The sequence below is a fragment of the Schistocerca gregaria genome, chromosome 2 (assembly GCF_023897955.1).
Source record: "Schistocerca gregaria isolate iqSchGreg1 chromosome 2, iqSchGreg1.2, whole genome shotgun sequence".
Classification (NCBI taxonomy): domain Eukaryota; kingdom Metazoa; phylum Arthropoda; class Insecta; order Orthoptera; family Acrididae; genus Schistocerca; species Schistocerca gregaria.
This window is the reverse complement of record NC_064921.1, coordinates 445,804,326-445,831,465: the sequence shown is the minus strand read 5'-3', so window position 1 is coordinate 445,831,465 and position 27,140 is coordinate 445,804,326. Positions and strand designations below refer to the sequence as shown.

Sequence of the window (27,140 nt, the reverse complement as noted above, 5' to 3'; positions counted from 1 at the left end):
TTCTCTACGCAGATGATACTGCACTCTTCTCTCGTTCTCGGAGTGCGGCAGGTCTACAACAGCGGCTCCAGGGGGCTACAGATTCCCTAACCGATTGGGCTATGACCTGGCGTCTGACATTTAATCCCTCCAAGACCCAAGCCCTTATCATCTGACGACGCCATATTCCCATTCGGCTCCCTCAGGTGACGGTCCTTGGTATCCCAGTACTGCGAAGTACTTGGGTGTTACCCTGGACCAGTGCCTCACCTGGTGCCCCCACATCGATGACGTGCATTGTAAGGCAATGGGGCAGCTATGCCTGCTCTACCCGCTCATCAATCCAACCTCTTCAGTCCCCACACACCTTGCTGTTCGATTGTACACCTCCCTTGTTCGTCCCATCCTTGAACATGCGTCAGTGGTGTGGGGCAATGCTGCCCCCACCCACCTCCAACGACTCCAAACCGTCCAGAATCGGGCCCTCCAACTCCCCTTCGACTTCCCAACCCAAGAGCTTCACAACCTGACCGAGGTGCCACTCCTTCGCACCCGGATCCTCTCCGCAGCCAATTCCTTCTACCAACAAACCCGTCACTCTCCTAATCCCTTAATCCTCTCCCTGGGTACCCGTGTTCACCGTCTAGCCACCACTCGATGACCTGACCTTCTATTCTGCCCCCCATGAATTCGCATACTCAAGCCACCTCATCTCATGTCAACTACTCTTCCTCACATCATCGATTATCCCCCAACATGTCATGTCATTCACCCCACTAAGCACGCCACCCCCCCTTCCACCCACTCTGTCCCCAATGTTGGCCTAATCACGACAGGCCCTTCCTCTTTCCACTTCTTCCGCTGTCACCCTCTGACTTCTTTCTCTTCCCCCCCCCCCCCCCTCCCAAACCACCACTTCAAGATTGTCTACCACCACCACCAAGAAGCCGCTATGAAGAAGAAGAGGCCAGGATAATGGCCTTTCTATTCCTCTCACTCTAACTATTCCTCCTTCTCTCCTTTATTCTATAATTTAATTGTAATCCCCGGCTAGTCAATGGGCCATTCTTTTTCTCCCACTCTTCTACTGTCCCTTCCACTGTCCTGTCTTCATAAAAAAAGGGCCAGTCAATTGGGCCGTTCGTTTTCCCATTTCTTCCTTTATCTCTCTGACTATTCTTTCACCTTTAAAAAAATTAAAAAAAACAGCACGAAAATCAAGCAACCATCAAACCGTCATGACATCCCACACCAATCTTCATGTAAGAAGGAGAAGCCCCTCAGTTGCGCTAAAACTGCGATCACAGCAGAGGATTCAACCCTCAGGATATGTGCGAGCGTGTGGCATTTGGAGAGCATTATTTTATTAGACGCCATGCAAGAAGCATGTAATGATTTAAGGAAGATAAAAGTGTTGGAAACATGTCAGTACAATTCTGAAATATCAATTCTAGGCGCTCCAGTCTGGAACCGTGAGACCGCTACGGTCGCAGGTTCGAATCCTGCCTCGGGCATGGATGTGTGTGATGTCCTTATGTTAGTTAGGTTTAACTAGTTCTGAGTTCTAGGGGACTAATGACCTCAGATGTTGAGTCCCATAGTGCTCAGAGCCATTTGAATCATCAATATACACGTAATTTACAAGCGAATCCTGACGATGCAGTTTAGGAACATAATGTTATATACCTCTCAGGGTCCTTAGCAAATGAAAAAAAGAACAGTGTGGTATCTTTTTCTTGTCGATGCTGCAATTTATTGCACTACGCTACGTTCTCATTTGTAAACACCAATGTACAAACCAAATTAAGTAGCTACTACTCGCTTTCGTTTTCATGATTGCACCAAACTCAATAGTTTAACATACGGCCGCTTGGCGCGCCGCTGGCGCAGTAGGCATTAGGCAACAAAATCGAGGCGAAGTGTTGCGAGTTGCGACTGTTACGTTAGCCTTCAATAGCATTAATCATAGACAATATTTATTTATTTATTTTCCTTTTTATTGGCTTCTAGAAATAATATTTATGGTGTATGGAATGCAAAAAGGTCTAACTTTTTGTTATGATGCTATCGGAGCATTCTTGTCATTCAATCAGCTGATAAGTGGAACTTCGAACAACCCCCACCAACATAAACATTCCCAGTACGAAGGTTAGAGATGTTTCAACTTGAAGCTTTGGCAAAGAATTATACTCCCTTTTTGTGTCTGAGTATTAACTCTACGAGATGACTGTCTGCTTAAGATCAATTTCAGGAAGGTGAATACAATTTGTATCCTTTCTCTGTCTGCCCTTTGCAATACCTATTTGTATAAACAGTCACAGGATGTGTTATACCATAGCGTTATTCAGTAGATGAAAACTAATTAAACATGGTCTTCATTCCAGGCAAGCTGTGCTCTTCATCACAAATGCACGTTGCCATGCCACATCCACACACAATCTGAGCGAGATAATTGCAAAGGCTATCTTCAACGAAGAAAAAAGGAAGAAAGGCTTGGAGCGATTACAGCGTATGGGCCCATTGCGAACTAAGCAACATGTTCCTGCAAAGCAGGCAGCTGTGTTGGTACCATTTTGTATAGTAAATGAAGAAATTTCATTGTTATATACGTTGCGATCAAGTACGTTGAAAAATTACAGTGGACAAGTTTCATTTCCTGGTGGCATGCAGGATGAGACAGACAGTGATCTAGAAGAGACGGCTTGTAGGGAGACGTGTGAAGAAATAGGATTACAAAAAAGCGACATAGAGATCTGGGGGCATGGAAGTCTTGTTGGTACAAAAGACAATGAAGTAGTCGTTTGCCCATATCTGGGTTACATAGGGCATGTGAATGTGAAAGACTTGGCAATAAATCGGACAGAAGTGGAATCTGTGTTTACAGTACCCTTAAGACTGTTTTGTGATTCTAGAAATTGCGATTACATGGAATATCCAGGCGGGTACACCTTGCCTGTATTCTCTGGAGGAGAGCATAAAATATGGGGGATGACTGCAATTATTACACATACTGTATTGAAATCCATTATACCTGATTTGTACAAAAACGAAGTTAAATTATTTCGTTAAAAGTTGTTACCGCAGTAAAATAGAAAAAGTCAGTGACATGTTTTGTATTTATTTACTGCACCTATTTTGGGATCTCACACATTAGCCTTACCTATATCACACTTTGGTTGTCTTGTGCATGAGAATTTGCAATGCTGCATTTGATGCTGTTATGTGTGGTGCTAATAACATAAATACCAAATTATTTTTAACAGTAGCCTGCATATAGTGTGAGATATGAGTCATACTAAATATGAATGTTGATGAAATGAGGTGTCATTGTGGATGTTTGGCATAAGTGTTATTCATTGATCTGCAGTGTTCAGTATATGTACACAGTAAATCAGAGCATTGATAGTTACAATTTGCTAGTTCTTTCCACTGTTAGTATGTACTTCAGAATATATTGCTGCTCCACAGTAGCAGTTTTTTTAAAACATTGGTAGATAAGTTAGTAACAAACAAAATTACTGCAATTTGTTACTTATTCCTGGTGCTCACAACTGTTGGAAGGTGTTCGAGACTGTGTAAGTAGAAGTGACATAAGTATTACTGATTGATGATTTCAACAATAAAAGTAAATTCCCTTAATTTTGTGAAAAACAAAGGAGACAAAGTATTTGGGAAAGGTTTCAAAATCAGACGTAAATTAACAACTGTTTCCTGTTGTAGTCGCCACCATGTGTGTGTGTATTTGGAATGTGGATAATTCTTTCTCCATTTATGAACAGTACGAGACATTTCCCCTCTTTTGCGGGTTGAAGTAGCTTTTTCTTGGAAAAGCGTGGTATTGCCACCTTTCGTTTGTGCAGCTGTATGCTGATTGAGAAAGTATCAGTTCTTTTTTGAGTGTTGTTTCCAGCTAGTTCTATATTAAAAGTTACTCGAAAACAATGAACAGTTTGTTTACTGACATGTGACTGCATGTCGAAATCTATGCATGTTTTACTCATCGTACCAGTGACAAATATGTGTACATGTTTGAATAGATACAGAAGTGTCGAAAGTCATTTGTTGTTGGTGTGAAATCAAATGCTGCATATTTCTTTAACACATGAACTGAAAATAAATCTTTAAGTTGCATCATTTTACCATTTTAGAAACTTTGTTAAAATTTGGTTGTGGCCTAAAGTGTTCCATATGATTTGAAAGTGATTCCATGTCAAACTGGAAAATATGATGATTTCTGAGATACACTCATAAGTTGAGACGTTAATCTTCTGTTGTACATTTGCATATTCCACCAACATTGCGAAAGGCAAATGGTTATGAAGTGCATGGCATACTATATTTCCTGTTGAACCATAGTAGGATTTCTTACTGCTCCATTTGCGAATAACCTCAGGAAGAGCTGCTTTGATGCCTTTATGACCACTTTAGTGTGATTTGGTGTTTGTTGTGTGTACAGTAGTGATCATACAAGGCTTCAGTTTATTCCTGTTTTTTTCGTGTAGTATTGCTTCTTGAAACTTTGTGGACTTTAGCAGGATAGTTGTTGATGTATGTCTTCAGGTGTTCACCGGAGAATATTTTTCTTTGATGCTTCCTCATTAGTCAAACAAATCTGTGATCATTTGTGCCACCTGTCTTTTTCTATTTTAAATATTTCCTTTTAGTTCTATGTGTTAGGGTTTTGCGTACCCGAGCAATAATCTTAAGATGAGTCACGTGAGTGTTTTGTAAGTGTTCTTCATTGTAAACCCGATTGTATTCTACCATTATCTTTCCAATGAAATGTAAGTAGCAGTACATGCTGTACTGACTGGCATTCAATTTCACATCTCCACAGACTGTTACACCAAAATGTTTGTATAACTGGAATGATCTCAACTGTGAGTAGTTGATATTGTAGTCATAGGACTATGCATTTTTGCATTTCACCAGGTGCACAGTTTTACATCACTGAACATTTTTGCAAGGTAGCTACTTATCATTGCACCACTTTCCATTGTTGTGCTATTAGCTTCATTTTTTCAAGTAATGTTTGAAGTAAAGAGCGCTGTAAATTAGCCATGGCTGATAGTATATTGTGAATGGTTTGGTGGGTAAATGTCAGACTACAGTTCAGTCCCCAGTTCTTCGGATTTTCACTGCCACGTCATGGTTGCAACTCTCTGAATGTGTGTGTGAAATGCGAAGTTGCACTGTGGTTTGGGCCCCCATGTAGGTTATGTAACTGATTGATGAAGTTAGTTCATAGTTTGAGAAAGAAAAGAGTTTACTGTTTCCTACTGAATCGTGCATATTAAGAATGTGGTGTTAAAACCAACCATTTACAGCCAGGTTAGTGTGCCAGAATGCCCCCGTGGACAATCCCCTCCACAACTGCAACTTGTCCAGTGTTGTGGGCTGTTCCTCCCATCTGCCTTATCACACCGCAAGGTAATATTGAAGACTGTAGTACCAACACATCACCTCTGACCCATGACATCATTAAGATGGTGGATACCCCATTTAAAGCTTATACAATTTGGTCACCATGGCATCACACACCTGAAAAGAAGGGGACTGATAACACAGCAGTTTGGTCCATTTACTCCTCAGACCAACCAACCTGAAAAGACGCAAGCAACATACTAGCGGGACAAGTGCTTAGGTGCTCCCTTTTATTTTGTTTTATTTTATTTTTATTTATTTATTTGGAGTGGGGCAAACAAAATACATGGCAGTTTTAATAGTGAATACGTACCAAATCAAATAGTAATGCAAAAATGAAACTGAAACCTCAGCAAACAAAATCTGGAAAAAACAAGTATCAGAAATTTCAATTGACATGTACAGCTCAAATGAAACCTATGATACTAACAAACCACACTTGGCATAACTATTGTCAAAACCTAAACAGACCAAAATAACCAGAACAGCCTTCATGATACTACTATAAACTACTAAATAAGAACTTCTACTACACACTCAAACCACAAAATCACAGCAGCTAAGCAATATAGATAACCAATTCAAAGAAAATTATGTACATAAACAAACACACTACACTCCTTAAAATAAAGGGGGAAAAACATAAAAACACCCAAAGACAGCTGATAAATCTAGGCTCTGTCAGTTTTATAAATTTTCTGTACTCCTGACACCTTACGCCCTCTGCCATGAGGCTATGTAACTGTAGCAGCTGTATAGGCAACTGTAGCAGCAATTAATGAATGACTGATAAAGTGTGTAGTAATATCCATACCTAGTACCAAATGAAAACAAAATAATTAAATTTCAGACCATTAACAACATCACAAATGAAAAATTCCAAAACTGAAAACTAATCTGTGGCCTATTTATTACTAATGACATTAAAATAATTCACTGACAAGACATGTAAACAAAACTCACAAAACACAGAGTAAAATACAGCACTTGTTTAACGCCATGCTAACATCATTCCCAAACAGTGTATAAACATCCCCTGCTAGTGGTTGCCACCATTTACTTCAACAAACTCTCTGCAGACACAATCTATTTCAAAGACACAGAACCAAAAGGACATCAAACAACACAGTTATGTCACAGGTCAAAACTGACTATTGGTACAGCAAACTTCAATTGACCCCATGGCCATGTACTGAGCGATGTCTGTTTGTGGGTAAAGGTCTGTGGAAGCAAGTAATGCTGATGGAACAGCAGACTATACTATGGACTCATCGCCGACATACAAGCAGTAACCTCTGAACAGACTGACTGTCACACAGGTCTGTAAACTGATTAATCTGTGAATGGTTGCCTTAATGCCCAATAATAGTTTATTGGTATAGTGTGGTTTTTATATCTTCATAAATTAAAGCATTTCATCCAACACACTAATCAAGTCTACAAATATACCTGTTTTGCAGTTGATCATTTGTTTTGTGTAGCTCTGTAGTTGAGTAGCAAGTTACTTAAATAAGCAATGACCTAGGCTGTGTACTAAAAATGTTAAATTAGACACTCTGCATTGGAACAGGTTGGATAATCAAAATTATGTTGGCAAATAGGTATGGTAGTTTGTTACATAAAACTACAACATAACAGTAATAACAGACAAAATAAAATGTTTGTGAACCCAAAAAAGACAACCCCTAAGTTTATGTAAATGCAGTCAACAATATAACACAGGAATCAGGTTAATTTTTCAAGGAAATTCTCGACTGAATAGGAAGAGTGACATATGAGGAAATTGTTCAGTTTTGATTTGAAATTGCATGGATTACTGCTAAGATTTTTGAATTTTTGTGGAAGTTTATTGAAAATGGGTGCAGCAATATACTGCACACCTTTCTGCACAAGAGTTAAGGAAGTGCAGTCCAAATGCAGATTAGATTTCTGCCTAGTATTAACTGAATGAAAGCTGCTAATTCATGGGAATAAGCTGATATCATTAACAAGAAATGACAATAAAGTAGAATAGTAAAAGCAGCAGCATTAAGTCTTCGAACAAGATCCTGAATGTGGATTTTCCATAACAGTTTACTATCTATCTGAACACCTAGAAATTTGAACTGTTCGGTTTCACTGATTATATGCCCATTCTGTGAAATTAAAACGGTGGGTTTTGTTGAATTATGTGTTAAAAACTGAGTCTTACTGTTAGTTTATTTTCTACAAGCCACGGACTTGCGTCATGAACTGTACTCTTTTATTACCAAGCTAGTGTCATCAGCAAACAGAAATGTTTTAGAATTATCTGTAATACTGGAGGGCATATCATTTATGTACACAAGGAGCAGGTGTAGTCCCACCACTGATACTTGCCCCTTCCTGCCTCGCCCCCCCCCCCCCCCCCCTTGACCGTGCCCCAGTCAGACGTCATGTCACAACCATTCTCAACAATGTGAGTAATGACCTTTTGCTGTCTGTTGTTAAAGTAAGAGGTGAACCGATTGTAAGCTTCTACCTGTATTCCATAATGGCCCAACTTCTTGAGCAATATTTTGTGATAACATAATCAAATGCTTCAGTTAAATCAAAAAAGATGCCTAGTGTTCAAAACTTTTTATTTAATCCATCCAGTACCTCTCAGAGAAAAGAGAATATAGCATTTTCAGTCTTTAAACCACTTTTAAAGCCAAACTGTAAATTTGATAGCAAATTATGTGTAATAAAATGATCAATGATCCTTAAATATAAAGCCTTTTCAATAACTTTAGCAAACACTGATGGCATAGAAATAGGTCTAAAATTGTCTACATTATCCATTTCTCCCTTTTTATAAAGAGGCTTTACTACTGAGTATGTTAACTATTCAGGAAACTGACCCTTCTTAAGGGAAAAATTACAAATATGACTAAGTACAGAGCTAACAAGTGCAGCACAGTACTTTAATATTCTGCTAGGCAGTCGACCATATCCATGAGAGTCCTAGTCTTCAGTGATCACAGAGGAGTATTTCAGATTTCAATCTCAGAAAGGCATTTTCCAGGAGAGCTGCGTGTTTCACTGTATAAACTAAGCTTTTATGTAATTCACCAGCAAAGCTCAGAAAATGATTGTTAAATACTGTACATATAGATGACTTATCACTAACAGAAATATTTTAACTATGAACTGACTATATTGTCAACCTTGTGCTGCTGACCAGAAACTTCCTTCACAACTGGCTGTATGATTTTAAGTTTATCCTGTTAATTAGCTATTCTACTTGTATACCACATACAAGTGAAATAGTAATGTAGGTTTCCCTATAATTTTTCAGCAGCTGAAATGAGCATTTGGAATACCTTATTTTGAGAATGAACGTATATAAGAGTAATGTTATGACTATATAACAGACACTTGTTTTACTCTCCTGGTCCAAGTGTGGGAGAGATTGACCATGATAATGAAACTGGTCAGTAATTTAACAGTAAATCAGAAGAGTAATTATAAATTTTAACACTCATTCAGTGAGATAATTGTCTTTTATACTCAGCATGAACCAAACTCCACTGACAAGCTTTCAGAGATTGTTCAGGGATACCTTATGAGTATTTTGCTATGAGAAATACCTGATATTGTGTGGCACTTGACAGATTAATAATGTACTTCTGATTTTATTGTTTTTTTTACTGCAGTCATCCTTTTTCTATAAAAATACCTCAACAACACTGAAGAAGCATGTAATTTGCATTAACCAAAACATGCAATAAACAACACAAAGTAATGTAAAAAGCCTCAGATGCAAAAGTACTGTGATGAGGTTGTTGTTGGTGTCTGAACAGCTGAGCATAATGTTGCACTGCTGTCACATTGCATTCAGTGAACCCATACATGGGGAGCATAATGGCCAACTCTCTTTATCAACAAACATGTCCAAAGTACTGCTGCGTACCACTGTTAAAGCACAAATAACACTGCTAGAAAACAAAAACCCTAGACAGAACCAAGCAGAACTGAATGCAAATCTGAGGGCAGTGATTTAATGAGGGTATTACAGTACTATTGTCAACAACAGGTACCATGAGAGAATGAAAAAACAACACACAGTGCATATCAACGTTTTCACAATTTGCACTATTTTCAGTGCAATGTAGATACTAAGCCAACTGAGGCAAGAAACCAAGTGAAATGCAATGGCTCCATAATGAGCTACCAGAGACCATACAAAAGTACTTGGAAGGTATCTCTGAGCAACATCTGTAAGTTTATCAGTTGAGTTCTTGTTACCGCTGTAGAGGAATGTATGACTGCATTAGAAGAGAGGTGTCAACCATAGGAAATTAATTAATTTTAATAGATATAAAGACTATTTTGTTATATTGTGTGTATCTTTCTGCAGTAGCAAAAGGAGCCTGTAATTCTAGTTTCAAAATTAGCTATTTTTTTTACTTATAGAGGAATTGGTTAGTATATTTATTTTTTAAAGATTTCCATGCATGCAACATTGGTTTCTCCCTCCCTCACTGAAGAAGCAAAGAAGCCAGTCTCATATGTTGACTATATACTTTCTTACATGTAAACAGAATTACATGGAATTTTAAGTTTCTACACATTTTATCCAAAATGTGTTGATCATTTTAAGTGAGTAAAAGTCAAATTTGTTATCAAGTGAGGTGTTCAAGTGGGTAAGACATTGGGCTTATGCTCGTGAAGGATGGAGTTCTCGTCATCATTCAGACTTCCTGTTTTCCTGTGTTTTACTTGGGGCAATTATGGTATGGTTTGCCATAAAGCAATGTACAGGTTGCTGATTTCCTTCTCTCTAGGTTTTCAGTTGGATCACTGATCCATCCATTCATCACATTTTCTCAATCCCATCAACAAAAGAAACATCCATGGCTTGATATATTTAAAGACAAATGGGGAAATACCTATTAGGCATATGAGATTAGGCTGGTGCCATCTGGAAGATGTAGATATACTTCCAGTTAAAACATGAAGACCTATTAAGCACTATTAGGCATATCTGAAATGTTAAAATGACCGTTGACTATCAGTACAGATGCCATGGTTGAATTTGAAATATTTATTTCAGGTTGTAAAATAAATAAATAAAAAATTAAAAAAAATGAGTTTCTCTGTCAGTCTTCCAACAGGAGGGAAACAGAAGAGTGAAGGTGCTTCAATGAACAATTGACAGTGATATCTGTTTTACACAACATACAAATCACCCACTTTGTTTAATTTGTGGAACAAGTATACATAATGTGAAGGAATGCAATTTGAAGACACATTAAAAATGATGTTTTTCATATGAATCAATGTTGATCTCTTATTGGTGGTGCTTGCCAGACCAACATTTAATCTTTGAAGGTGATTCTGAGGTTGCAAAAAATCTTTAGAATGGAAATAAACGATCACATTGATGCTATGCAAAACAGTAACCGTACTGTTAAGATAATAGGCACCAGTGGTTAGCTGTACACTGATACAAAATTTGTGAAACCTGTTATCAAAGACGTTACTGAGGGGGTGTGTTAAGAAAAGTTATCAGCAATCAAACCTGTTTGTCTGCAGGGTCACCGATGAGAAGAACAGAGGATACAAGTCACAAATTGAAATCTATGCTTAGAGAAAATGGTGTGGACGAGAATAAAGGTGTTGGTGATACTGCATAAGTGTTTTTTTTAATCAAAGGCGTTGACAAATAAGTAAGCTAACTCAATAAGTTTGGCTATAATGCCATGAACTTTGTAAGAAGTCAACTTAGGGTCATCAACATTTTCAAGAGCTTTTGGGTGACATGTAGTATGAGTTTGTTCACAACATCTAGAATAAGGACCATGAAGTTCAGTACTGACTGAAGCCGACAGTAGTTGGTAGATTTCAGATCATGTGTGTTTTGTGACTGGCTGCTGCCAACATTGGTGATCTAACTATACAGTACCTGTGTGTACAACAGTTTTTACACAGTGACTGCCATGCCCTGCCAAATAACTAAGAACATGTGTAGTTTCAGAACTGTGTGAAGAAAGCAGAGCTTGTTCCTGCCACCCTGCCTATGTGCCGGACTTCAGTAAGGACACGTCACTGAAAACTTAGTCAGGATAGACTTGTATTTTGTTAGTGGTCCTGTGAATCATGATTTGATTTGTAATTTGAACATACTGTAATGGCACTAGTCAGTTTTGAAACATTGAATACGATTTATACATACTATGAATCTGAAATGATAATCCAAAACATGTTGCATCTTGGTTACTTCGTTATAAAACAAATAAGGCGAGCAAAAACAAAATATGGTTAAAAATGTGTGATCAAATTCACTAATTTTTATGGCACTTCAAAAGTTGGGAACATAATACCAGCAGTGGTCAAGCAAGTACTGTTTCAAATGTCATTTTAAACATACATAAATTTGGTACCTGTTTCACATGGGATTCCATGTGATTGTACAGCATAAAGGTGGTATTATATACTCATCCTCTGTACTTACTGTATGGCAAGCAGATTATGTTCCTGCCTAGCATCATAAGAGTGAAAATCAGAGTCATCATTGAAGAGATATTCTTCTTTTAATGTACTTTCTTTCATGGAGGTATATTAGAGCCAGTGTGTGATATTACATACATTTGCTGCTCTTCCTTCTAATTGTGCAGTTTAATATACCTAAATATTGGGTTGCCATATAACAAGCTATTCTTACCACATCAGAATTAGGCTAAACATACCCTTGAGGCTAGTGATGATATTAATTAATTTTGATAATAATTTGATCTATCATTTTGTATGTGTTGTGAGGGCAAATTAGAGATACCAAATACGCAATAATGATGCCCCAGTGTAAAGGTATTATCTATAATCTTTGGTTGTCATACTTGCAGTTAATCCAGAAGTTAGCAATTTTTGCTATGTTGTAAGGGGGCTCTTTGTGCTAAGTTTGAATTGTCTTTCATATATTAATACACCACACAGGTACCAAAAAAGCAGTTCTGACTGTTGGAAGAAATCACTGCCTGGCAGTGTAACACAATTAAACAGTATGCCCAAAACCGTTCAGATGAGCGCAGGTGGATTGGCTACAACAAATAGTGACCTCTGTACAGTAAGCTTTTTTCTTCGAAACCCAAGATGTTAAGTAACTGCCACAGGAAGAGCCCTGCTTCAGTGGGACCTGAGCTGTTATGCCTTCAATACACGTATCTTTGGCTGATACAGTCAGCCTCCAGACCAGATGGTCCCATCACTTAAGTGTCACATTGAGGTAGTTTAACTGAATGCTCTAGGCACTAGAAGGGTCAATAAAAATTTCTGATTAACCAGAGAAGCTGTTAACATTTTTGGTGCTTGCTAGTTGCAGTAATCATATCATCCAGAATTACGATGGCATCTCATAATTGCGATTGCTTTCACAGTCATCAATACTTCTGCGCTGCCACTGAGGTAATCTGTCTTACTCACCAGGTATGTGCCATTACTGGATATTCTCTCTCTTGCTTATGCTTAGTTACGTGTTTTCTTTTTTAATTTTGTGTCCTCTGATTACTTATGTGTGTGGTTTTTCTTGATTGATTGAGTGCTGTCTATGTTCTTGTATCCAGCCACTTTTGCCAACTATTTCAGTACTTTTTTATCCTCTTGAATTCTGTTAATATATTTGTGGACATTTTTATAAAAAATACATATGTAAGTGAGTAGATTCTTATTTGAGTAGTACTATCCTCTTACGTCATTTAGCTGTCCACTGTAATTTTGATGGCAGTATTGAATCACACCTGTAGTAGAAGATGAATTTAATGCTGTAGGCATGAACAGGGCAGGAAGTGGGGAGGTGGGTGCTTGTTCCCAAGCCACATACCTAGGATCAAAGATTCACCTTCTCACAACCTACAAGGGTCATCCAGAAACTAATGTACCACATTTTTTCCCCAGCCAACAACAATGGCAGGAATGTGAAATTTTAGGTATGCATTATTTGGAGTTTTCCGAGTTTGAGGTGCTCTTCATAGAGAAGCTGCATTCAACAGAAGTACTGTTAGTTTCTGGGCAAAGAGGGCGAGGCTGTTAAGAGAAGGCAGCTTGCTAGAGCTCCAAAATTTGCAGCATTCAGGAAGGCATCCCATGACAGTCATACACATGTGTTCAATAAATAATTGATGAAGAAAAATATTTAGTGCATTACTTTCAGGGCAATCTTCCTAGGTCATACCATGACACCTTGATGAGATCCTAACTGAATTTATATAGCTCGGCAGGCTGCTCAGTTGATGCCTTTGTTCACTGTCCATTTGCCCAGCAAATGACAGCAGGAAACAGATTCTTGTCCACTTGTCCATCCTCCTGAGAAGTGACCAAAACCTGCAAAGGTGGCTGCAGCCATTATTCTTTTGATTCTATACAATCTAACTTCAAATATGAATGATAGATACTTTAACTAAGGAGGCAGTCAGTAGAATGGCAAGAGATGGTGTTGAAAGCTGCAGTACCATCTGAGAACATTGATGGCCTTGTAGAGGGGGACAGTGAGGGGTGCTGAGATTACAGTCTACCAATTGAGAACTGGCATGTCTGCTGTTGTGGCCGGAAACCAATGGACCATTAAGTCTGATTACATTGTGGGTATTCATCTCGTGGTCAAGCCACAGGGAGTAGATGTTTCACAAAAAGACACAACTAGCACTTGCCAATGAACTGAAGTTAAATGAGGTGACATGGAGCCACCACCTGCAGCTGCTGCAGACTACAAACCAATGACAGCCCTCATCAGAGAATGTGCAGAATCTCAATGGGGGCTTACCAGTGAAGTACCTCTCAGCATTCTATTAATCTTCAAATGCAATTGGCTGGTTACAGGTTGGGAATGGTTGGCATGGCAGATTTAATGTTAATGGGGCTAAACAGTAAAATGGATAAGCAGGCGGAAGAACCCAAGAAAGGGAGCGAGGAAACTAAAAGTCAAATTAAGTATCATGCTGATGGTTTTAACAAAAGTGATTGCTTGAACACACCATTAGATCAACAGGAAATTACTTTTGCTTTACTGGCCAATCAGTTGGGGGTGTCCATGGTCAAATTACTGAACAAAGTGAAAAGTTGAAGTCATTGGAAACTGAGTTAACTCCTTTAACCAGTCACTTTGACAGTCAACTTGCATCACAAGAAGTAGACCCCAAGAGTTTTGTTCCTTCCGTAGTAATCAGTGGAAATGAAAAGATTGTTGAATGTCAGAAGGTTAGCATGTCCATAGACAGGTGAGTTACTGCATGGAGCTCTAATCTGAGAGGACAGCTGGATAGATGTGTCATGTTTGCAATGTGAGAGAACACTGTAAGCAGCATTGGTCAGTCCCCGGCTGAGGCCTTACAAAGAAGTGTGAGCCAGCATTAAAGGGAGGAACTTCCACCGGCCCCAGTGGATTTGTGGCAGGAGGTGCTTCAAACTTTCCTGCAGATAGCAAGCCTCACCAAGAGACAGTGTACCTCAGGGCTGCAGCAGGAGGCATCTTCATTGTGGCATGAATGACTACCAACTTGGTAAAAGCTGGCAGCACTAGTAAGCCAAATAGTGTAAGGATGGCTAGCAGTATAACACTTGTGCAAACATTTGAGTGATTCCTGTGCAAAATGTAAATGTTTAAGTCATGCGTGGGAAAAATTTGGAGGTTTCTGCTCACAGATACATGCAGTAAATTTTGTTGAATACTTCACAGAATAATGTGCTTCTACCTAGATGACAGATGCACAACTGATCAGCTTATTTGGTAGGCACCTTCTGTCAGAAGCAAATCTCTGGGAGTATGTGACATGGCATTTTTGCTGGAAGTTCCATGACTTGTGCACTGAATTCATCTCGGAGTACAGGGGCATAATAGGTCAGCAGTGGATATGACTGGAGTTTCATATAATTTGAAGCTCAGAACACACCAAAAGTTGTTTCTCTTGACAGCATTTGCTGCCTGGCCTCTCGACCAGGATAGGGATGAACTAATGTATATAATACATAGACACATGCCTGGTTGGGAAGCTCACCAGTTACCATTGCTACATTTAAAGGGATAAGTCAAGTACTAGGAAGATGAAATAATATATGCATAACTGCTGATTTTTCTTTATATGTGTTTTGTATTTATGCTCATGTTGTTCAGCTGTCCTGTGGAAATCACTTCTAAATTAAATTATTAATTTCCAAGTGTGTGTGTGTGAGTTTTAGTTACGTATTTTGGTGTAAATCTTGTGAGTTTCTACCACAGGTGTCACGCCGATATTTGATAAACTCATAGTGTTGGGAAGTGGTAAATACTGTGAGTAGCACAAAGAAACCCACAGTTCTGAAGGAGGTTGACATGGCCCAGCCATAAACTTGGTGGAATTTGTTCATGTATTTTAGAAGTCTCTCATGTGACGCTTGGGTACAACTACCATCATATTCAGAATTTTTAAACCCTTTTCCCTGCCCCCCCCCCCCCCCCCCCACACACACACACAAAAAACCTTGACCCAGGCTTTCAAAGCATAGTTATTCCTTCAAAGCGCTACAAGATAGCACATTCATAACAGGTGGCAGGGACAAAGAATCCAGTGAAATTTTTTTAAGTGCTTTATCTGAAAACTACCTTGAGCAGTTAAACAGAGAACTGACTCGTGGCGATAACATATTAGACCTTCTGGTGACAAACAGACCCAAACTATTTGAATCAGTTAATGCAGAACAGGGAATCAGCAATCATAAAGTGGTTACTGCATCGATGATTTCAGCCATAAATAGAAATATTAAAAAAGGTAGGAAAATTTTACTGTTTAGTAAAAGTGACAAAAAGCAGATTTCAGAGTACCTGACTGCTCAACACAAAAGTTTTGTCTCAAGTACAGATAGTGTTGAGGATCAGTGGACAAAGTTCAAAACCATCGTACAATATGCGTCAGATGAGTATGTGCCAAGCAAGATCGTAAGAGATGGAAAAGAGCCTCCGTGGTATAACAACTGAGTTAGAAAACTGCTGCGAAAGCAAAGGGAACTTCACAGCAAACATAAACATAGCCAAAGCCTTGCAGACAAACAAAAATTATGCGAAGCGAAATGTAGTGTGAGGAGGGCTATGCGAAAGGCGTTCAATGAATTTGAAAGTAAAGTTCTATGTACTTGGCAGAAAATCCTAAGAAATTTTGGTCTTATGTCAAAGTGGTAGGTGGATCAAAACAAAATGTCCAGACACTCTGACCAAAATGGTACTGAAACAGAGGATGACAGACTGAAGGCCGAAATACTGAATGTCTTTTTCCAAAGCTGTTTCACAGAGGAAGACTGCACTGTAGTTCCTTCTCTAGATTGTCACACAGATGACAAAATGGTAGATATCGAAATAGACGACAGAGGGATAGAGGAACAATAATAATCGCTCAAAAGAGGAAAAGCCGCTGGACCTGATGGGATACCAGTTCGATTTTACACAGAGTATGTGAAGGAACTTGGCTCCCTTCTTGCAGCGGTGTACCGTATGTCTCTAGAAGAGCGTAGCGGTCCAAAGGATTGGAAAATGGCACATGTCATCCCGTTTTCAAGAAAGGACGTCGAACAGATGTGCAGAACTATAGACCTATATCTCTAACATCGATCAGTTGTAGAATTTTGGAATACGTATTATGTTCGAGTATAATGACTTTTCTGGAGACTAGAAATCTACTCTGTAGGAATCAGCATGGGTTTCGAAAAAGACGGTCGTGTGAAACCCAGCTCGCGCTATTCGTCCACGAGACTCAGAGGGCCATAGACACGGGTTCACAGGTAGATGCCGTGTTTCTTGACTTCCCCAAGGCGTTTGACACAGTTGCCCACAGTCGTTTAATGAACAAAGTAAGAGCATACGGACTATCAGACCAATTGTGTGATAGGATTGAAGAGTTCCTAGCTAACAGAATGCAGCATGTCATTCTCAATGGAGAGAAGTCTTCCGAAGTAAGAGTGATTTCAGGTGTGCCTCAGGGGAGTGTCATACGACCGTTGCTATACACAATATACATAAATGACCTTGTGGATGACATCAGAAGTTCACTCATGTTTTTTGCGGATGATGCTGTGGTGTATTGAGAGGTTGTAACAATGGAAAAATTGTACTGAAATGCAGGAAGATCTGCAGCAAATTGACGCATGGTGCAGGGAATGGCAATTGAATCTCAATGTAGGCCAGTGTAATGTGTTGCGAATACATAGAAAGAAATGTTGTTGTTGTTGTGGTCTTCAGTCCTGAGACTGGTTTGATGCAGCTCTCCATGCTACTCTATCCTGTGCAAGCTTCGTCATCTCCCAGTACCTACTGCAACCTACATCCTTCTGAATCTGCTTAGTGTATTCATCTCTTGGTCTCCCTCTACGATTTTTACCCTCCACGCATGCCCTCCAATGCAAAATTGGTGATCCCTTGATGCCTCAGAACATGTCCTACCAACCGATCCCTTCTTCTGGTCAAGTTGTGCCACAAACTTCTCTTCTCCCCAATCCTATTCAATACTTCCTCATTAGTTATGTGATCTACCCATTTAATCTTAAGCATTATTCTGTAGCACCACATTTCGAAAGCTTCTATTCTCTTCTTGTTCAAACTATTTATCGTCCATGTTTCACTTCCATACATGGCTACACTCCATACAAATACTTTCAGAAACAACTTCCTGACACTTAAATCTATGCTCGATGTTAACAAATTTCTCTTCTTCAGAAACACTTTCCTTGCCATTGCCAGTCTACATTTCATATCCTCTCTACTTCGACCATCATCAGTTATTTTGCTCCCCAAATAGCAAAACTCCTTCTCTACTTTAAGTGTCTCATTTCCTAATCTAATTCCCTCAGCATCACTTGACTTAATTCAACTACATTCCATTATCCTCGTTTTACTTTTGTTGATGTTCATCTTATACCCTCCTTTCAAGACACTGTCCATTCCGTTCAACTGCTCTTCCAAGTCCTTTGCTGTCTCTGACAGAATTATGATGTCATCGGCAAACTTCAAAGTTTTTATTTCTTCTCCATGGATTTTAATACCTATTCCGAATTTTTCTTTTGTTTCCTTCACTGCTTGCTCAATATACAGATTGAATAACATTGGGGAGAGACTACAACCCTGTCTCACTCCCTTCCCAACCACTGCTTCCCTTTCATGTCCCTCGACTCTTATAACTGCCATATGGTTTCTGTACATATTGTAAATAGCCTTTTGCTCTCTGTATTTTAAGCCTGCCACCTTTAGAATTTGAAAGAGAGTATTCCAGTCAACGTTGTCAAAAGCTTTCTCTAAGTCTACAAATGCTAGAAACGTAGGTTTGCCCTTCCTTAATCTAGCTTCTAAGATAAGTCGTAGGGTCAGTATTGCCTCACGTGTTCCAACATTTCTACGGAATCCAAACTGATCTTCCCCGAGGTCGGCTTCTACTAGTTTTTCCATTCGTCTGTAAAGAATTCGCGTTAGTATTTTGCAGCTGTGACTTATTAAACTGATAGTTCGGTAATTTTCACACCTGTCAACACCTGTTTTCTTTGGGATTGTAATTATTATATTCTTCTTGAAGTCTGAGGGAATTTCGCCTGTCTCATAAATCTTGCTCACCAGATGGTAGAGTTTTGTCAGGACTGGCTCTCCCAAGGCTGTCAGTAGTTCCAATGGAATGTTGTCTACTCCTAGGGCCTTGTTTCGACTCAGGTCTTTCAGTGCTCTGTCAAACTCTTCACGCAGTATCGTATCTCCCATTTCATCTTCACCTACATCCTCTTCCATTTCCATAATATTGTCCTCAAGTACATCGCTCTTGTATAGACCCTCTATATACTCCTTCCACCTTTCTGCTTTCCCTTCTTTGCTTAGAACTGGGTTTGCATCTGAGCTCTTGATGTTCATACAAGTGGTTCTCTTATCTCCAAAGGTCTCTAATTTTCCTGTAGGCAGTATCTATGTTACCCCTAGTGAGATAAGCCTCTACATCCTTACATTTGTCCTCTAGCCATCCCTGCTTAGCCATTTTGCACTTCCTGTCGATCTCATTTTTGAGACGTTTGTATTCCTTTTTGCCTGCTTCATTTACTGCATTTTTATATTTTCTCCTTCCATCACGTAAATTCAATATTTCTTCTGTTACCCAAGGATTTCTACTAGCCCTCGTCTTTTTACCTGTTTGATCCTCTGCTGCCTTCACTACTTCATCTCACAAAGCTACCCATTCTTCTTCTGCTGTATTTCTCTCCCCCATTCTTGTCAATTGTTCCCTTATGCTCTCCCTGAAACTCTGTACAACCTCTGGTTCTGTAAGTTTATCCAGGTCCCATCTCCTTAAATTCCCACCTTTTTGCAGTTTCTTCAGTTTTAATCTACAGGGCATAACCAATAGATTGTGGTCAGAGTCCACATCTGCCCCTGGAAATGTCTTACAATTTAAAACCTGGTTCCCAAATCTCCGTATTACTATTATATAATCTATCTGAAACCTGTTAGTATCTCCAGGCTTGTTCCGTGTATACAGCCTTCTTTTATGATTCTTGAACCAAGTGTTAGCTATGATTAAGTTGTGCTCTGTGCAAAATTCTACCACGCGGCTTCCTCTTTCATTTCTTTTCCCCAATCCATATTCACCTACTATGTTTCCTTCTCTGTCTTTTCCTACTACCGAATTCCAGTCACCAATGACTATTAAATTATCATCACCCTTCACTATCTGAATAATTTCTTTTATTTCATCATACATTTCTTCAATTTCTTCGTCATCTGCAGAGCTAGTTGGCATATAAACTTGTACTACTGTAGTAGGTGTGGGCTTCGTATGTATCTTGGCCACAATAATGCGTTCACTATGCTGTTTGTAGTAGCTTACCCACATTCCTATTTTTGTATTCATTATTAAACCTACTCCTGCATTACCCGTATTTGATTTTGTGTTTATAACCCTGTAGTCACCTGACCAGAAGTCTTGTTCCTCCTGCCACCGAACTTCACTGATTCCCACGATATCTAACTTTAACCTATCCATTTCCCTTTTTAAATTTTCTAACCTACCTGTCCGATTAAGTGATCTGACATTCCACGCTCCAATCCGTAGAACGCCAGTTTTCTTTCTCCTGATAATGACATCTTCTTGAGTATTCCCCACCCGGAGATCCGAATGGGGGACTATTTTACCTCCGGAATATTTTACCCAAGAGGATGCCATCATCGTCAACCATACAGTAGAGCTGCATGCCCTCGCGAAAAATTACGGATGTAGTTTCCCCTTGCTTTCAATCATTCGCAGTACCAGCACAGCAAGGCCATTTTGGTTAGTGTTACAAGGCCAGATCAATCAATCATCCAGACTGTTGCCCCTGCAACTACTGAAAAGGCTGCTGCCCCTCTTCAGGAACCACAAGTTTGTCTGTCCTCTCAACAGATACCCTTCCGTTGTGGTTGCACCTACGGTACGGCTATCTGTATCGCTGTGGCACGCAAGCCTCCCCACCAACGGCAAGGTCCATGGTTCATGGTGGGTGGGGGAAGAAATATCCCTTATCATTTGGCTACAATATAGCAGGTCAGCAATTGGAAGCAGTTAATTCCATAAATTATCTGGGAGTACGCATTAGGAGTGATTTAAAATGGAATGATCATATAAAGTTGATCGTCGGTAAAGCAAATGCCAGACTGAGATTCATTGGAAGAGTCCTAAGGAAATGCAATCCGAAAACAAAGGAAGTAGGTTACAGTACACTTGTTCGCCCACTGCTTGAATACTGCTCAGCAGTGTCGGATCCGTACCAGATAGGGTTGACAGAAGAGGTAATGAAGATCCAACGGAGAGCAGTGCGCTTCGTTACAGGATCATTTAGTAATCGCGAGAGCATTACGGAGATGGTAGATAAACTCCAGTGGAGGACTCTGCAGGAGAGATGCTCAGTAGCTCGGTACGGGCTTTTGTTAAAGTTTCGAGAACATACCTTCACTGAAGAGTCAAGCAGTATATTGCTCCCTCCTACATATATCTTGCGAAGAGACCCTGAGGATAAAATCAGAGAGATTAGATCCCACACAATCCTTCTTTCCACGAACAATACGAGACTGGAATAGAAGGGAGAACCGATAAAGATATTCAAGGTACCCTCCGCCACACACCGTCAGGTGGCTTGCAGGGTATGGATACAGATGTAGATGTAGATGTATTTTAGATAATGTGCAAGCTTAGGATGTTTCACCCACACATGAAGGGGGTGCCACCATGACCAGAATCAGCTGTTTGTTCGTATCACTATGACTTCACTGAACTATTAGACCAGTTGCCTGAGACTTCACCTCAAAAAATCTTCAAGTTAATGCTTGTTTCCAAGCGACAGATGATAATTAAAAAAATGGTGTTTTTTTGTACTTGTTTGTACAAAAAGTGGTGATTTTTTTGGTACTTGTTTGAAATTTTGTTCTCTCTCCATTCCCTACTAATTTTCTTTAACTTAGTGTAGACTAAATGTTGACACACTGCTACAGGCAAGAACGGTATGGATAGCTGCCTTGCAGAATGTTCAAATATGTGTGAATTCCTAAGGGACCAAACTGCTGAGGCCATTGGTCCCTAGATGTACACACTACTTAAACTAACTTAACGCTAAGGACAACACTCGCACCCATGCCCAAGGGAGGTTTCAAACCTCCGGTGGGAGGGGCCGCACAATTAGTGGTGCCTTGCATCTTCACTTTGCAATAATGATAACTGCCAAGAAAGAGCCTACAGCAGCTAATTCAATTATGTTTATAGATAGAATGTGACTATGTTGACATCTCTGTCCCAGTTTGTTGTGTGAGTGCCACAAAAGTACTTGAGAAACAGATTCTGTTAGCCTCTCTAGCAATTAAAGTGTGTCCATTCCATTAAGAAATAACAAGAGTGTTTCCTCTTGGTGAGGTGTTAACATACTCATTGAAGAATCTTACCACTATCCCTATCTGTGTCCAAGGCAAAGTCCATACACGATATACAATTTTTTTTCACTTTTTCTAGCTGTGTATTTATGTGAATGTATTGTTTGTATTAAGTGTTGAACTGCTCTGAAAAGCTACACTACAGACTGCCTTGTCCACTTATCTTTTTCTTTATTGTTTGGTGTATTTTCTGCATTCATCTAGATGTAAAAGTAACTGTTAACATCCAAGAAAAGTGTCAATAAGCCCTACAGAGTGCAACTGGAGGCCTAGTCCAATCCTAATTTGTGCATTTGTTTTTGTAACTAATTTTAGTATAAAAGCTTACAAATGTGTTATTAATAAGTGATGTAGGCAGCAGCATTTGCATAATAAACAGAACCTCATGCCCCACTCTAGTAAGCTGCTACATTTTTCTGGCTCTTTAGTAGCGTACCTAAGGAAGGACAGGGGCACAAACTGTCCCATGATTTTCAACAGACCAAATAAGCCAACTGTGCCGCAATAAAAGGTCTGCCTCATTGGGCCAAAGTTTCTGCCATCGAGACACGTTTCCATGGCTGGTACTTTGTCTCTAGACCACATGGTCTTTCCATTTAGGTCTTATGTTGAGAAAGTTGAACTGAGTGATACAGGCACCAGAAGGATCAATGAAAGATAGCTGGTTAGTCAGAAAATAATTAATGATTTGTTGCTCACTAACTGCGACAATCAGATCATCTGGAATTATGACGGAAACTCGTAATTACAACTGCATCCTGACCACCAATGCCTGCATGCTGCCATGTTTTACTTATGTATGCTATGATTAGAGAGTATCTCTCTTTCTTGCCCTCAGGTATGCGTTTTATTTCTTATCGTTGTGCCCTCAGATTACTTACGTGTATAGTTCTTCTTGACTGAATAATGATTGTCTACTGGTTCAGTAATAATGTTCTTGTATAAAGGTACTTTTGCCGCCTATTTCAGTGCCTTTTTACATCATTCGGTGTGAGTTTCACTGTTAATATGCTTGTGAATCTTTATGAGAATATAAGTATTTGATTGAGTCTGTAGTCAATTCTTATTTAAGTAGAGTCTGTCGACCATGACTGTGAAAACAAGGTCAGATCGTGCTCCGATCTGGGTGGGAAGTGCCAAACAGCTGGGAACATGATTTCACCTTATCACAATATTCACTAAAATATGTTAAAATCAGCCACTCTTGGTTGTTCAGCACCCTAAGACTTTGAATGGACCAATAAAGGCCACCAGCTTTAGATCAAATTTGGGGATTGCTTTCCTATTGCAATTCCCTAGCTGACAGCACAATGCTGGTGTATTTTTTTTGCAGGGATGTGCTGGAGCCTGTAGATAGCAGAAGGTGGGACGTTCGCCTGTGTCTGTTTTTGAGTGTTACAGCATGCCAGCAAACCCCATATGAGGAAACAGTTCATAATGCATCCATTAGGTTGCACCACCTGTGGAGATGATTTCATCCCAGCTCCCTCACTATGACAATTTCTTTCTACACTGCCAGCTTACACCATACCACCCACCCATAAAATCACCAACACTGGTACTTCACCAGCAGCCATAAACATTTTAGTCCATACATAAATTTATTATGAAGACAGAGTTTTGGAAGAAATCTATCCTCGTCAACATAACTTCATCTTGTATTTTTGTCAACAGTAAATTGAGCTTGATGGCAACATTGTCACATGTGGTCTTTACTAGGGCAACATGGCATTGTTGGTATTATGATTATGTCTGTCATGTGTTATAAGGTTCACAGTGTTTTGAAGTGATGGAATGTTTTTGTTTCACACATTTTTAGGTATTGTTGTATATGATAATGTCTTGACTGTGAGCACTGCTTTGTCAGTGTTGTAGAGTGTGAGTGAAAGTGAATAATGTAAATAGTTTACAAATTAGAGAGTTTTCCATGCTTTCTGACAAGTATACTTTAAAGGCACTTGGAAGACCGTTACTGGATTTTCATATTGTATAAAAAATTAGTAGTAGAAACTGATAGCGTAAGAAGATATTTAAAATGGACATTTATAAAAATAGTGTATTTGGATATATCATCATGAGGTTAAAAATGCATTATTCTACTTCCTGTACCTGTTATTTGGTGGGAAAGTAGCAGGTGTGAACATAAACCTAAGTACCGTAACAAAAGAACTATTGATATTCAGATATTCACTGTTTAGGACTGCTGCTTTTTAGAACTATCAAAATAGTTGCATAAATGGATAGTGTATATAGAAAGAAAATCATAGTGTATAATGAAGAAATTATGCAGAATAGGTATGTATTAAATATTTTAATAAACTGTTTTCATTTTTGTTGTTCTTTTGAACTGGTCTTAGCCAAGAGGAAACTGAATCATCATAAACCCAGCTGTTTTCAGAGGACTAATTAATTTTATCATTGAATTGTATATTGCACCAAATGTCAGTTAGAAAAATCAGCTGTATTCAAAGGGACATACAAAATACTCTAAAATAAACTTTTGACAATTCTGTTGATGTGTGCCAAGAAGAGATACCAAAACAAGTATCGGATTTAAAATTATTGGTTGTTATTGCAGATGAAATCTGTAAAATTTAAAATATATTTCAGATCTCCATTTTGTACCATGTGTGTGAGAGGCAAAGCAATAAAAGGTTCTGGAATTTCCTGTATATTTCAAAACAAGATGCACAGATATTAGTTGCATGTTTACTGGAAGACTTAGGGCTGGTTTTACAAACTTGGGATAACAGCTGGTTAACCTCTTTCCTCAAAATAGCATAGGAAACACATTTACTAGCAAGGAAAATTGCCTAATTGGAGTATAAACTCAGTATAAAAACAAATAACACCTTCTGACGAGGCCCAAGACCCAATGGTACTCACAGGCCGGCGTGTCATCCTCAGCTCTTAGGCATCACCAGATTCGGATACAGAGGGGCTTGTGGTCAACACACCACTCTCCTGGCCATTGTCAATTTTTGTGACTGGTGCCACTACTTCTTAATCAAGTAATTCCTCAATTGGACTCACAAGGACTGAGTGCACACCACTTGCCAACAGCACTCAGCAGACCCAGACAGTGACCCATCCAAGTGCCAGCCAATCCTGACAGTGCTTAACTTTGGTGATCTGATTTGGAAAACTTGGCACAAGTTAACCAGTAATTCTGGGATGGGTTGCAGAGCTTATCTGGAGAATAAGTTTGATGAGTAGTGAGAAATAGCTAGACATTAGTGATGAGGTTTTACAGAATTATTAGTCAGAATGGGGAGAGATAAGAAAGTGAGATGTTGGCAAAATTATTTTGTAGGAACATCAACTCAAAATGTATAATTAGAATGTGGCTGTTGAAGGAAGCCGAACTCAGCCTTTCAAGCTTGTAAATCAAAAACTGCATAATATGAATAAAAGTGGATCACTACCTGTGTTTCAACATAATTTTGTGGTTTCCTGTATAGCTCAACACTGTTAGAACGACATTCTCTTATTTAGTGGAAGTATTAAAATGACAGACTCATTAATGCTGAAAGGAAACAAAATTATTTTTCACCTAGCATAATTTTCACCAGTTTTACTGTTAGGGATAGGCTTTTGTAAACTACACAGACAGTGGTTGTTCCCCTGTTCTGAAAAAGTGGCTTCCAATTTTGCTTAGAATCGATGTGACGGTTGGAGGTGCCTGTAATTTCTGTGACTGATGCAGGCTTATGTAGTAAGAAATAGATGACAGTTGTCACCCATGTGGTCTCATATAATTTCCTTAAGAAGTGACTATTCCACCAATGAATTAGCTGTTTCTCACTGCAAGATATTTCTTCTGCAGATTTCCTTCTGTCTCTTGGAGCTTTTCGTTGATACTGACAAGGAGACAACCAGCAGGACAAATTTTAGTCTCAAAATCTGCTATGTAACTTCAAAACTTAAAAGAAAAAAACTGCAGGTGCACAGAATGTTTCTTTGAAATAGCTTCATTCCCATCAGAATTTGTTATCATAAATTGCCACTTACAAAAATTCAAATCCCAGGTGGTTAAGCTAGAGTACATTAAATGCTACACATTTCACAATGCTGGACAATTGCTAAGGAACACAGACATAGTTGCACTGGAATAATCACAGGCAATGATGGTGACATGAGGCACACTAATTACATATTAGAGATCAGTGGTATATTTATAACAAAAGATGGTACAGATTTCATCATATGGGAAAGCAGGGCAACAGACAAATAATGTTCATGTTTGATACAGGTTAGACTCCTAACATAAATGGCAATACAAGAGTCTGAGTAGGGAATATGCCCTTCTTGGGCACTAATGCACATTTTGCAACTGTTATTCATGCTGGATACCAAACTGTTGAGGCTTCCTTGGGGAATGTTGCCCCATTCCTCTCTCAAGGCAATTTTCAGTTCTTGAACAGTTCAGGGAAGGGGTATTATCTGAGAAACATGTCTACCAAGAGCATCCCAGGCACGCTCTAGAGGGTTTAGTTTTGGGGAGCGTGTAGACCATTCCATACATTCTTATCTTTACATTCCAGTGTGTCCAACACCTCGCATGGTCCTTTGTGGGTGGGCATTGTAATCCATAAATAGAAATCTGGGACCTACCACATGCCTAAACAGATGGGCATGATCCAGAGTAATCACCCTGCAATACCACTGTGCTATAAAGGTACCTCACATGGAGATATGCAGTAGTGTTTGGCCATTGTGCTTATTGCCTGCCCACACCAAAATCATACTGATGATGTTTGTGAACATACTATGCTGTGTTACATGTTCACCATCTCTCCCCACATTAACTGGTAGCAGAATCACTTGTCACAATCACCAGTAGTGGCTGTTA

At 39.3% G+C, this 27,140-nt stretch overlaps 1 protein-coding gene across 1 annotated transcript; it reads left to right on the top strand.

Moving 5' to 3' along the window:
* The first annotated feature begins 1,867 nt into the window (after nt 1-1,867).
* On the top strand, nt 1,868-3,084 carry LOC126336185 (mitochondrial coenzyme A diphosphatase NUDT8). The gene is made up of 2 exons (XM_049999692.1): nt 1,868-2,234; nt 2,364-3,084. The coding sequence occupies exons 1-2, from the start codon at nt 2,203-2,205 to the stop codon at nt 3,046-3,048; spliced, it is 717 nt and encodes a 238-aa protein (XP_049855649.1). The 5' UTR covers nt 1,868-2,202; the 3' UTR covers nt 3,049-3,084.
* The last annotated feature ends 24,056 nt before the right edge of the window (nt 3,085-27,140 follow it).